Below are 12,909 nucleotides of genomic sequence, written 5' to 3' on the forward strand. Positions count from 1 at the left end.
GCCAGTAAACAACTTAGTTTTTTATTTGCCCAAGGCCAGCTGTTGCAGGCATTGAGGCCCCTAGACTTCCAGAAGGGATGGGGGTGGGGGAGTCACCCTGCCTCCCAGGTGCTGCCTGCCCCATCCTGCTTCCTGCAGGAGATGGGAGAGTAGAGAAAGTGTGCCCTTGCACCATCAAATATCTCAATTGTGTGTGTGTGTGTCAGTCGCTCAGTCGTATCCGACTATTGCGACCCCATGGACTGTAGCTCACCAGGCTCCTCTGTCCAAGGGATTCTCCAGGCAAGAGTACTGGAGAGGGTTGCCATTTCCTTCTCCAGGGGATCTTCCAGACCCAGGGATCGAACCCACATTTCCTGCATTGCAGGTGGATTCTTTACTGTCTGAGCCACCAGGAAAGTCCCCTCAGTTTTCAGATATTATAAAAATTCCATTGTCGTTAGGGAGGAAACTGAGACACATTGACCCCCCACCCCAGGCCTCTATTTGCCAGTCCAAGGTCTAGCATACACCCTCCCGCTCTCCATCCCCAGTGGAATGAGCTGCACACAGGCAGCCTTTTGCCGTGTGTGGGGGGGAGGGTCTCAGGAGCCCATCTGGTGGCCTATGTTGGGGGAGGCTGGCCAGGGTCAAGGGCTGTGGGTGGGGAAGCAGGAGGAGGGGTGTGGTTGGAGGAGCAGCTGCTGTGTGTGTGCGTGGGGGGCAGTCGGCGCTGAATAGGGGACCCCAGCTGGGGTTTCCATAATGATATCAATGGGGGACAGGCAGAGCCCTCTGCTGTCCACATGGGGAAACTGAGGCGAAGGCTCCTCCTGTCTTTGAGAGGGGAGGGGTCTGCCATCAGCTAGTGAGGTTCATTCCTCTTCCCCAGGAAGGCACCGCAGCCCAGGAGCGGCAGTGCCTTGTCAGCAGTCACTCAGGGAGACACAGGAGGGACAGCAGCTGGGTCACCTGGCCGCACAGACCCCCTCCACTCCGGCCACGCGGAGGGGTACCCTCCCCCACCTCAGCTGCTGGGAGGAGGAGTGCCCGGCTCGGGCGGCTGCCTTCCCCTGCTCACGTGCCCGAGAAAGGCTCATTTTTAGCACCTGGCCTCTTTTCCCTGCCTGGAGGGAGCTCAAGGGACAGAGGAGGGAAGAAAGCAGCCAAGGGGGACAGGAAGATCTGGAAGTAGGGCCCCAGGGGATTGTCTGATTCTTCTGTTCTCCTGACCCCAAGGGGGTCCAGGCACGGAGAGGGGCCCTTAGCCGCCGTGCAGCGTGGAGATGAAGAGAACGCTGTCTTGGTCCTGAAGCTGGTAGTCCAGCTCACCCTGGTCCAGAAGAGAAATAAGAAGACCGTCAAGGGCACTTTTCCAGTTTCTCCCCAGGGTGTTGAGAGGGGAAGTGGGGCATGGGGGCTAGCTGCTTTGAGAGGGGGAGACAGAATCTACCAGAAAGAAGTGGGTACCCTATCCGCTAACTAGCAAACCTCCAGGATGGAGGGCAGCTCGCCACTTCCCCAGCAACCCACGCCTTCCTCACTCAGGGTGGGAAGCTTGAGGAGCCGCCGTCTGGACACCAGGTTTGGACAGAGGGTGACCCCGCCACTCTGGGCCTGATGCAAGGTCCAAGGCTTTCCTACCACAGCGGTGGGTTGGGGAGGGGTCGAGGGAGGGCTGCTCCCCGAGGTACTGACCAGCAGTTCCCAGTCGGCATTGTTAACCAGCACCAGAATCCCTGGCCGCCTGTGGGAAAGATGGTGGTGAGTAGCGGGGTGTGAATGGCAGGAGCTGGCAAGAGCAGGGGCAGAAGCTTAGATGTTTGGGCTGCAGAGTCTAAGGGGTGGAGGGGCGCCTTTGCTCTGGGGGGTTCCATCAGAGAACGCCCAGGGAGAGGAGGTGACAGGCCAGTCTGAGGGCCAGATGGAACACACGTGAGAACTCCACTGCCACCTCCCAGATCTGGGGCATTGCTTCGCTGAGCATCAGTTTCTTCATCTGAAAATAGGGTAAATCCTAAGTGTCTTCCTCACAAGCTCCCCGGGGAAGATGAAGTGGGATGTCACGTGGGAGCTGCCAGGGAACCACTGGCAGCAGCCTATCCTTCCAGGGGTCTAAGTTCACTGTCCCAGGCCTCCCGCATGTGCATCCTGGGGAGGAGGCCGTCTTGGCTGCTCTGAATCAGGGAAGTCTGCCAGTGGCCCCCGAGCCCCTGACAGCCTGAGAGCCACCCTCCCTGGAGTAAGGCAGGGTAGGCCGACATCTGGACAGGCACCTTACTTAACCTGGTTCCTGCTGGCAAGGACCCAAAGAGCACTGCTGTCCTTGGGGGTGGCCGCCACAGCTGCTGGACCACGACCTGGGCTCCAGGCCGGATGGCAGCCTGAGCCCTCAGGGCCTGCTGGTGAACCTATGCTTCCGCAGAGGAACAAGTGCCACAGGTGCCCTGCCCACTTCTGTGACGTATGAGGATGGCCCTGTTGTAAGGGTAAAGTGACTTCTTGGCACACGGAACCTGGATCCTTTCCCAGGAGGCTGAGCTGGGCCTGAGACAGACACAGAAGCTTTGGGCCAGGCGAGGGGTGTCCTCAAGTGAGCACAAACGTGCATGCGCGTGCACATGCGTGCAGTGACCCCTGTAACCCGAGACCTGTGTTGTACGGCCCGGAATCTATGAGGCACACTTCAGTTTAAATTACATTCAAGTAAACAGAACACTTGGTTCCTCAGTCACACTACCAACGTTTCGAGGTTTCAATATCCTCAACGCCTAGCAGCCACCACACTGGATAGCACAGAGAGAGAACATTTCCATCACTGGGAGGGCACTGTCTGTCCCAGGCTGTCAGAGGATGAGAGAGACCTTGGGGATCATCTTTTCTCAGTGCTGCCTGTACAGAGAGAACAGTTGAGCCCAGAGAAGGGAAGTCACTTGAGCAAGGTTCTTTGGCAAGTTTGTGGTATCCAGAAGGCAGGATCTAAGTTTTTGTGTGTTTTTTTTTGGTAAATTTACCAATCTCCTGACCTGGACTTTTGGGGGAAAAAAAAAACCCAACAGTCCAATGTAGTAACAAGAAACTGAAATAAACTTCCACAGAGTTGGGCAGCAGCAGCCCTTCCTTGGAGGGCTAAGAAGAGGATCAAGGGGAGAAGGCCTGGAGGAGGCGGAGTCTGAACCAGGGCTTCAGACCTCCTTCCCTCAGCCCGCCCTCCTTGGGGAAGGGGAGAAAGGGACTCACACACTGTCTCCTTGGATGAACAGCTCTGGCCGCTCTTTTAGCAAATTCTTCTTGATCCAGACAAGGAGGCTGCGGATATCCCCTGCAGAGGAAGGCACAGAACAAAACTAACGTCAAATTCAAGTGCTTCTGGCCCTGAGGGCCCTGCCCGGAGCAGGAGGACATGTACTTGGGGCTCAGAGGGCCTCTTTTAGACCTGGCTGCCATGGCGCCTGGACTTGTGGTTTCCAAGGTGAGGAAATGGACTTGGAGAGACCAGAGAGGTCTTCTCAGAGGCAGTGGCACCTGGCCTTGCTGAAAGCTGTAAGAAGAGGTAACGGGGACTCAAGGTGGATAGTGGTCGGAAGAGTCACGTCTGAAAGGGCAGACACAGACGTCCACTCACGAGGCCTAGGAGATTGTCTGACACTGCCAGGGGCAGGCTTCTCAGAGAGCCCCTCCACCTCTATCTCCCCAGCCAGTCCCAGATGGGGAGCATTCAGCTTTGCTCTGGGAAGGTCTGCATATATTTCCCTTTGTGAGGGAAGAAAAACAACTGCTGAGCCGATAACATCAGTTAATTTCCTCTGGCAGAAGGAGAAGGACCCTTCACCAGCCAGAGATGCTGACAAGTCACAGTCCCTCTGCTCCCCACTTTGCAGAGCCCTCTAGGCCAGGGGCGGCTACCAGGAGGAAGCGAGAGGCTAAGGGTCACCACAGCCTCTCCTGCTCGGCTGGACACTGAGACCTGCCTCTGTGTGATTCTGGGGCAGCCACCAAGCTCTGCACCTCATCTGGAGGCTAGAGGCCACATGTCCCCAGGGCCACCTCTCCTTTTCCGGGGGTCAGGTCCCACGTCACGCACACTATCACCCCTTCGAAGGCTATGGCTCTCAATGATCCACTCCTCAAGCAGAGCATCCCCGAGGCTGCAGGACTCTTCTCTCCCTGAGAGGACAACTAGTCTCTGGGAAGCCAGCAGGGGGCTGGAGGTTAGCCATGCCCCTCCTGAGTCAAAGTCTCAGAGGGGACTGCTGTCCTGGGCCCATGCCAAGACAAAGCTCAGGGGCTAAGCTGGAGAAGGGCCCACGAACTGCCTTGGTTTCCCTGACTGGAGGCAGACTCCTAGCATGCAGGCCAGGAAAAGGCTTCGGGTCAGGAAGGGGCCCGGCTCTCCCCAGGGTAGGCCCAGCGCGTGTCACCCACAGCACCAGCCTTGGGCAGGGTTTTAAGGCACTCTTACGGGCCTGCCTGCCACCCCCTCAGGAGGCAGGCAGGCTACACCCTGGATGGCCTGGCTCACTCTGCTCTGTGCCAGCTCCCCTGGATCGTCTGCCAGCAGAGCACAGGGCCATGGGCAGTGGCCACGGGCTAAGACTGCGCCTTTCCATTTTAATTCCTGCTTTTAAACAAAGCCGACTGGAATCCTCAGGGTCCCTGGAGCGGGCAGGGACGGGGTGTGTTGCCTCCAAGTAGCTGTAGTCCATTTCGACTCCTGGCTGGGTTCCTCCCCGAGGCCTGGGTTTCAGAGGTTTCCCCATGGCCTCCATCTTGGCACTGTCTGGTAGGCCGCCAGCCCATACATCTTGTGGCCGCTCGATAGAGCTGCCGGGGTCTGACACATCCGTCAGCCAGCCCCCGCGGGTGGGGCTCTGACTGTGTGCGTGGTGCTCAGAGGGCCTGGGCAGGGCCTGGCCTGAGGGCCACCAGCTGCACCTCCACAGCCCCCGCTGGCCTGTTCTGAACCAGGACTCCCTGGGTCACCGCCCTGGCTCCCTCTAAGGAAGGACCTGTGCTCTGCTCTCGTAGGCTGGGGGCGGCGGGGAGGACTAATGGTCATGTCGGGGTCATCCCAGTGACGGCAGCGTCATGGTGTCCCTGAGGGCTGGGCCGGGGGGCGTCTGCTGCGGGTGCTGGCTCATTTATCATGACGCTCCTCTTTGCTGAGGTCATCCCCTCCCTCCTCTGCACCCCCCAGGCCGGCTCACATTCTTGATAGCCTGTTACCATGGTGAGGCCACGGCATCACCATCCGTATTGTTCCCCCATGCCTGGATTTGGGGGTGGGGAGAGGTGGAACTCCCGACTCCCTTCGCAGGCAGCAAGGGCCACTTGGCCTGGCCTGAAACACACCCCCAGGGACATCTTGCTAGGCTTGCTGAGGCCCAGACAATATGCAAATAGCCTCCAAGCCAGATGGTCGGCTTCCAAAGGCGCCCAGGGGAGGAGGAAGGGTTAAGCAGAGTCAGGGGCTGGTGGTGGCTTGGGGATGGCTCTGGGAACCTCACTGTCACCTTCCCTCTCTGTGTCCTCCTGCCTTCCGTGGCTTCCCATGTTGGCTGCTCTCCGGCGATCTCAGGAAATCGCTCGGGAGACAAATATTTACTGAGCAGCTACTATGTGCCAGGTGCCACGGAGATGGCGGAGAACAAGCGGACACAGAGCCTGCCCGTGTGGAGCCACAGTCTGGCAGGGGAGGTGGACGGTACTTCATTAGTCGTGACAAATGCGCTCTCCTTTGTGTGGGAGCAGAACGAGTTTTTCTGAGGGTGTTCACATTGAAGCTGCGGCCCCAAGGATGAGTTGGGTGGGATGGGGGGAGCAAGCTAGGCAGAAGGAAGAACATATGGGAAGACCTGAGGCAGGCTGGAATTGGCAGGTTCAAGGTGATAGAACTGAGAAGGCCGGAAGGTCAGCACGAGATGCAGCCAGGGAGGCAGCCTTGGCTGGACTGCGCAGGGCATGCAGGGGCCTTGAAGAGGGGCTGCTGGGGAAGAGGGCCCCCTCCTTGGGAGCCTGAGCCCTAGCACACAGCACAGAACCTCACACACAAAACGCCCTGGACACGTTTACTGAGCACGTGGGTCTGAGTTTGACTGTGTCATTTCCTAGTTAAACGACCTTGGGTAAGGAGCTCTCTTCAGCTTCCTTCTTTGTAAAATGGCAATGGTAAAAATGCCGCTGAGGGGTGTTTTGAGGCTCAAATAAGATGATCCATGGAAAGCTCTTGGCACTATGCCTGGCATGGCCATGCTGTAATTCTTCCGTCAGCCAGAGGAAGAACCCTTCAGTTTCCCTTGCTGCCCCCTTTAGATGTTTAGACTCCTCAGAGGCTCCCTGGACAGCCCCAGTGGAAGGACTCATACGCTGAGGGCACGCGGCACCAGGGCAGGGAGATGAGCACAACCCCATGTCGGGTTTCCTGTGCAGGAGGCCTCGGGACCTGGCCTGCTCACTGCAGGAAGAGCAAGCGATGGGACGGGGCTGCTGCTCTCATGGCGGAGTGCTTATGAGTCTGGGTTCTGGAGCTGGAAGGCCCTGGGGTGTGTGCTAGGCGGCCCTGGGTAGAAGTCACTTCGCCTAAGTCTCAGCGCCATCCTTGGACAAGGGAGGGATAATAACCCAGGTCTTGATGCCAGCGGCAGGCCTAGCATGGTGTCAAACAGACAAGACGAATGTCAGTGATTCAGGATTCCTTATCCCGGGGGCTGCCAGAACCTTCCCCTAAAGGCCGCTGGGAAAGGGCACCATGCACACCCCTCTTAGACCTACAGAGGCTCCCACCAGAATCCCATGCCCCAGTGGATTTGTCCTTGTCTGGGGACAACGACCACCCACTGTGGCGCCCCCCACTCCCAGTGGTGTCAATAGAACTTCCGGTCTCATCTGATGTCTCACAGCCGACCCTCATCCAACCTCTTCTTGCAGGCATCCAAGGGGAGATTTTCTCCCAGCCCGAAATCCGGCTTCCGGTCCCTCCCACCCACAGAGCCTAGCTGGGCCCGGGGACCACCACGCCAACGGTGCAGACTCGGGAGAGCCGGTCCCCTATGTCTTCTCTCCCCCAGGTTAAGCTGCTCTGGTCCCCACCAAGTCCACCAGGCTCCAGGACAGGACTCTGGGAGTCCACCCCAGGCCTCAGCTGAAAGGGGAGTAGAAAGAGCTGGGATGGGGGGAGAAGAGAAGAGAGGGTAGAGGGAACATCAGAGGGTCTATTTACAAGTGAATGGAGGTAAGAATGGAGCAGTTTGTGGGCTAAACTGGCCTCAGAAGGAGGTTTACAGATGTGCGAGGGGACGCTCCTCATTGTTTAATTAAGCAGAAAGTGGATCTTTTCAAAAGCAATTTTGCACAGGGACTGGGAGGGGTGAGGGGGAGAGGAGGGTGGTGGGGAGGGGATCAGCAAACAGGCCCCAGAGCGGAGAAAGGAACAGCTGGCCCCAGAGAGGCTGTGAAATGCATGCTAAGCAGTTTAAAGCGCCTGGGAGCTCCCAAGCCACCCCTGCCTCCCGCGCCAGCCTCCCTTTAATACAAAGGCAGGGCTGAGAAGCAGGGAAAGGTGAGGCGGAGTCTCCTCCTGGGACCAGGGCAGGTAAGGCCCATGCTGGGACCATCAAGGTTCGGGATTTGCCCCAGGCCCCTGACCAAGCCTGGTCTTCGAGCCTTGAGTTGAAAGAATCCTTGATGCATTAAAAACCAGCTCCCAGTTGCCAGGCCCCAAAGCCAGTGGGTGCCTCCTAAACTCAGCCACTCAAGGCCTGTTCTGTGGAGCTGGCTGTTAAGAATCCTCACCTCCCTGCACAGGCAGCCGCTCACTGGATCAATGCACCCTGCTTCGCAGAACCATGTGCTTAGATCTGGAAGCAACTTTTCCAAACTGCAGGTGTCAAACTGATAACCGACTCGTGCGCGCTCGCACTCAGTTGTGTCCGACTCTGTGACCCTGTGGACGGCAGCCTGCCAGCCTCCTCTGTCCACGGGATTTCCCGGTAAGAATACTGGAGTAGGGTGCCATTTCCTTCTCCAGGGGATCTTCCCAAGCCAGGGACTGAACCCACGTCTCCTGCACTGGCGGGCAGATTTTTTATCAATGAGCCACCTGGGAAGCCCAATAATGAGCTCAAGACAGACTAAATCGAGTCCAACCTCCCGCTTTACAGGTGGGATAAGAGGCCTGCAGAAATAACTAATTTGCCAGCGCATGCTGCCAGGGTGCCTGTCTCGCCATCTCACCCTCTTTGGCCTTTCCCAGCCTCTCATTCCAAGTTGGCCGGGTTGGAAGCTCTCCACTGGCCCAGGACCCAGGGCCCTGGAGTCCCCTTGTTTGTGAGACTTGTCACAATCCATAATCTTATGGCCGCTGTTTTCTCTGCTGGAGTCTCCAAGACCTGCTTGGCCAAGTGGCAGCCCCTGGGCTGGGAAGGCTGCCAGAAGGCAGATCTGGGCATGGGCTCGGGGAGGAGTGAGGCTCTCCCCGTGGCACCAGGCCCCTGCCCTCCTGTTGGGCTCTGTGTGCCAGGGTGAGGCCTGGCAGCTGCCAACCAGCTCTGCCGCTGTGATGTGACCCACGCCTCTGCGCACAGCAGGGCCCAAGTGGGAGCCAGAGGTAGAGACCCATGGCCAAGGGCCCAGAACTAAGCACATGGGCCACTTCCGCTAGCCTCCCCTGCTTCCTTTATTTCATCCCAGAGAGGGGAGGAGAGCCCCTACCTGCCCCCGAGGCAGTGGATGAGGGACCCAAAACCTGGGTCTTAGGGACTTCCCTGGTGGTCCGCTGGTTTAAGACTCCATGTTTCCAATGGAGGGGCCTTGGGTTTGACCCTCGGTTGAGGAACTAGGATTCCACATGCCATGCAGTATGGCCAAAACATAAAAATAAAAACAAACCTGGGCCTCAGCCAGCTTCCCTGCTTGAGTAACTCTGGACAGGTCACTCTCTCTCTATGAAGTTTGGTTTCCTTGTCGATAGATAATATCTACCAGGGTCATTATGAAAACTGAGATCAGTAGCTGTTGGAGGCATCAAAGTGTGAAAACTGGAGAATATCCTGCAGGTCTGAGATGTGATGTGATTCGGGGAAGCTCTTGGGATAAATGGTGATGGGATAGTGGCACCCTGCAGGATGGGGTGACCCTAGCATCGGCTTCAACCCCAGCTCTGCCAATGACATAAGCACATGGTCGAGGGTAAGACCTTGGACATCTCTGAGTTTGGGTTTCCACTTTTTTTGGGGGGGAGGTTCCACTTTTTAAAGTGGAAGTAATGATAGTTACCACCTAAGAATCTGTGACAACCACTTGTACCACACACTGGGGTTCTGCCTACCCTGTCAAACTCAGCCTGTGCCGAGGACACTGGCCTTCCCTCAGGTCCTTGACCACCACAAGGCCTTCTGCCTGGGGGCTTCACAAGTGCCGTCCTCTCTACTTGGAATGGGCCCCACGCACCTCTGCTCTCCCTCCAATTTGTTAGGTTGGCTTCCTCCGGTTCCTCAGGGCTTTTGCCTCAAAGTCTTCTCTCCCTCTCTCTCTTTTAGTGCCGTGCAGCATGCGGGATCTCAGTTCCTGGACCAGGGACTGAACCTGGGCCGTGGCACTGAATGTTCCGATTCCTAACCACTAGGGCACCAGGGAATCCCCTCAAAGACACTGCTCTAAAGAGGCCTCCCTTGCCACCCTGGTGTCTCACTCAAAGCACCCTTTTGTTCTGATGCCAGTGATGACCACTCGTGCTGTTATACATCTGTGCCTTTACTTCTTCACTGCCTGGCTCCATTTCCGTTCCTCTGTTAGCTCCATTAGCGTAAGAACCATATCAGTTCTGCTTAAGATCAAGTTGGCACAAAGGAAAACACGTGTATGTGTGTGTGTGTGTGCGCGCACGCGCGTGTGAGAGAGTGTATGCGTGCGCTTAGTTGTGTCCAACTCTTTGTGAACCCCTGGACTGTCCAGGCTCCTCTGTCTACAAAATTTTCCGGGCAAGAATACTGGAGTGGGTTGTCATTTCCTACTCCAGGGCATCCCTGACCCAGGGATTGAACCCACATACCTTGCATCTCCTGCACTGGCAGGCAGATTCTTTACCACCACGCCAGCTGGGAAGCCTGGCACAAAGGAAAACGTGTGTGCATGTTCAAAAACACGGGTGCCAACCTCAGGAAAGAATAAAGTACTTTCTTCCACGACCGACACTTGGTGAGCGTTCAGTCAATGAATGAATGAAAAGGACTGGAATTATTAAACGTGGGCACCTTCATGCGGAGCAAAAGCAGGGGGAAACAAACCCTAACTTGTGATGTTTTAATAAGGTCCTGGATAAGTCTTTAAGGCTGCATCTTTGAGAGGCTTCTGACAGCCCCTTGTTTCCTCCCAAGGTTGCAGAGCCATCTGTCAAACTAAGAAACCATCACCTACATCATCTTGGATCTTCCCCCATCAGGGACACAATTCCACAGTCCTGACGTTTAACCTCAGCCTCATGCCCACACCCAGCTCCAGGGGGTAGCGCCCTGTACCCTAGCCTCTGAAGGTGGCAGAGAGACCCGCCCTATGCCACTGCCCTTCAACCCCAAGGGAGGGTCAGAGACAGCCTTGGTAGTGGGTGAATCTGGGCAATAACTGATACCTGGCAGATGCATGTCCAGTTCCAGAAGAATCCTGTCAAACCTCACTTGACTTTCTCTACTGCCCACCTCCAGGAACCTCATTCCCCTCGCTCCCCATACAACAGACTTCCTCTTCTTCCCAGAAGTATCTCAGCCCAAGGTGAGATGGGCTCCCACTCCTGAATGTTCTGCTCTTGCTAAGATCCATTGCTAGGGCTGCAAAGCCCCTCCACAGTGGCAGTGTCCAGCCCCTGCCTCTGGGCTATGCTGCTATTTAGCCAGCTGGACCTCTGGAAATCCTCCTCCCCCCTTTCCCCAGTCTGAAGGCAGGGTCTGTCTGCCAGTGCCTGGTACATAGTCTGCGGCATGGGAGGTGCTCAGGGTGTGTTTGCTAAAGAAAAGACAAACAGGTATCTGAATGAACCAATGGAAAAAACCCTCTGTCTCCCTTAGTTAACCTCTCCCCTCCAACCTCCTTGGCTAGACACTTTTCTCCTCATTGAAATTCATTTAAGTCCATCTGCATTGTTCCATTCTTGACAAAGGTTATCTCCTTTGTGAGGACATCCCTCTGCAGCCATCCAGTGATGGCAGAGATGCCTGGTACGGCTGGCTGACACCTTTTAGCAACCCTGACTGGGTTACCTGGATTACCATCTCCCCCTTTCACAGATAAGAACGCGGAAGCTCAGAAAGGTGAGGTGACCAGCCGAAGGTGCTAAGGGGATTCAAACTCAAGCCTGAATACAGAACCTGTGCTTGGAAGGACGCAGCGATGCCATCTCTTCCCTACAAAGCTGGCTGACTCTGGAAAGTATGGAGGAGACAACCAGTGATCTCTCTCCCTTCCTCCCCACGGCCCGGGAAATCCTACCCACTCTCACTTGACCAGGCTGAGTGACCTGTGGAGCAGCTGCTGCTCAATGGTGCTCAGAGAACCCGTACTCACAGGGTTCCTCCTGTCCAGGCAAGGTGACTTGATGCTTCTTCACACCATCGAACAGGAGCTCCGCACCGCCTCTGCAAAGGAGGGCCAGAGAAAGAGCCTCAGAGACCGAAAACTGAGGAGGCTGGCACCAGATGCCCAGGAAATTCAGAGACCAACGTTCAGGAACACCTTGGGTATCAGCCATCAATTCTCAAATGTGGCTTCTTGATGTGGTAAAGCAGGACAGAAATAATGTTTATTAACATTTAAGTACCCAAATTTTCAGACTCTGCTTTGACTTCTCTGAATCAAGAGGTAGCTTAGTATACAGGGGCAGAGCACAGGCCCTGAGGTGGAGACCAGGCCCCACCCGGGCCTGACTGGCGAGACCCTAGGCACGGGATGGCATCTTCTCAAGCCTCAATCTTTCCATCTGCAAACATGTTGAGGAGCTACCTCACAGCACACTGGAGACCCTGCGTATTTTCCTAGGGCCAGGTGACACTTTGAAATTCCCCTGCCTGTGCCTTGTCCCCACCCCTGCTGCTGGCCTGGTGGGCAAACCAAAGTGCTAGAGAGTGAGAGACCCCCACTGGACTTAGCAATAAGCTTGCCCTTTACAAAAACATTCGTCGTCTCATTTCACCTTCATGGAATCCTGGGGAAGGAAGGAGGGAGGCAGATATTATTAACTCTGACCAACAGAGAAGCAAGTTGGGGCCAGGAGAAGTTAAGTGACTTGTCCAAGGCCAGATAGGCAGTGGCTGAACTAGGATTTGAATTCTAACTGGTTTTTGGCAGGAACAACTGACTCCCCAGAAGGTCAGGAAGCCCCTTGAGGGCAGAATCTGGCTCACTTCTGGGTCCCAACACCTGGCAAAGGGAAGCCTGGGCCAGCAGAGAGGCTCCGCCAAGTGCAGGTGCCAGACTCCTGGTGCGGACACTCGGGCTCTCCCAGCGCCACGCTGCTCCTCCCCCAGCGTCTGGTCTCAGACCTCACGTGGACCTTAACTGGGAAGCCTTAACAGACTTGAGACGGGTGCGATGACTCCCACCCCACCACCCTTCCCCAGTGCCGGAGAACAGAGGTGTCCTGAGACGGTCCACTGGGAGGCAAAGGCAAGGCACGCATTGTCATGGGGGAAACATGGGGCGACTGTCATCCAAACAAGGTCACGCTTTGTTGATGCAGAAATGTGGAGGGGGAGAGGAGGCCCATCTGTGGCTGCGCGCAGGGCCATTTCAGCTGCAAGCCCATACAGAGCCTCCATTTATCCCCTTCCAAGAGCCCCACTCTCTCTTGGGTAGGGGCTGGCACATGCAGCAGCTGGGGTGGGGGAGGGCGACAAGCAAGGGGAGACAGGAGTTGGGGGGTCAGAGGAGTGGGAACTGGAAGCG

The 12,909-nt window shown here is 56.4% G+C and overlaps 1 protein-coding gene across 6 annotated transcripts in view; it reads right to left on the minus strand.

Moving 5' to 3' along the window:
- The window catches only part of URM1 (ubiquitin related modifier 1), a 16,009-nt gene continuing 3,100 nt past the window's right edge, over positions 1-12,909 (minus strand). For 3 of the 6 annotated variants that reach the window (XM_086324837.1, XM_086324838.1, XM_086324836.1), the window contains exons 2-5: positions 11,533-11,603; positions 3,220-3,301; positions 1,678-1,726; positions 1-1,312 (exon numbers count right to left, since the gene is read on the minus strand). In XM_086324837.1, the coding sequence (XP_086180963.1) occupies positions 1,244-1,312; positions 1,678-1,726; positions 3,220-3,301; positions 11,533-11,603 (271 nt within the window). In that variant the 3' untranslated portion in view covers positions 1-1,243. The remainder of the gene's footprint in view (positions 1,313-1,677; positions 1,727-3,219; positions 3,302-11,532; positions 11,604-12,909) is intronic. The other 3 variants (XM_086324834.1, XM_086324835.1, XM_086324833.1) reach the window with 1 other exon arrangement.

Source organism: Bos grunniens, chromosome 11, assembly GCF_055505025.1.
Source record: "Bos grunniens cultivar Pamir isolate PY7600 chromosome 11, Bosgru_T2T1.0, whole genome shotgun sequence".
Lineage (NCBI taxonomy): Eukaryota > Metazoa > Chordata > Mammalia > Artiodactyla > Bovidae > Bos > Bos grunniens.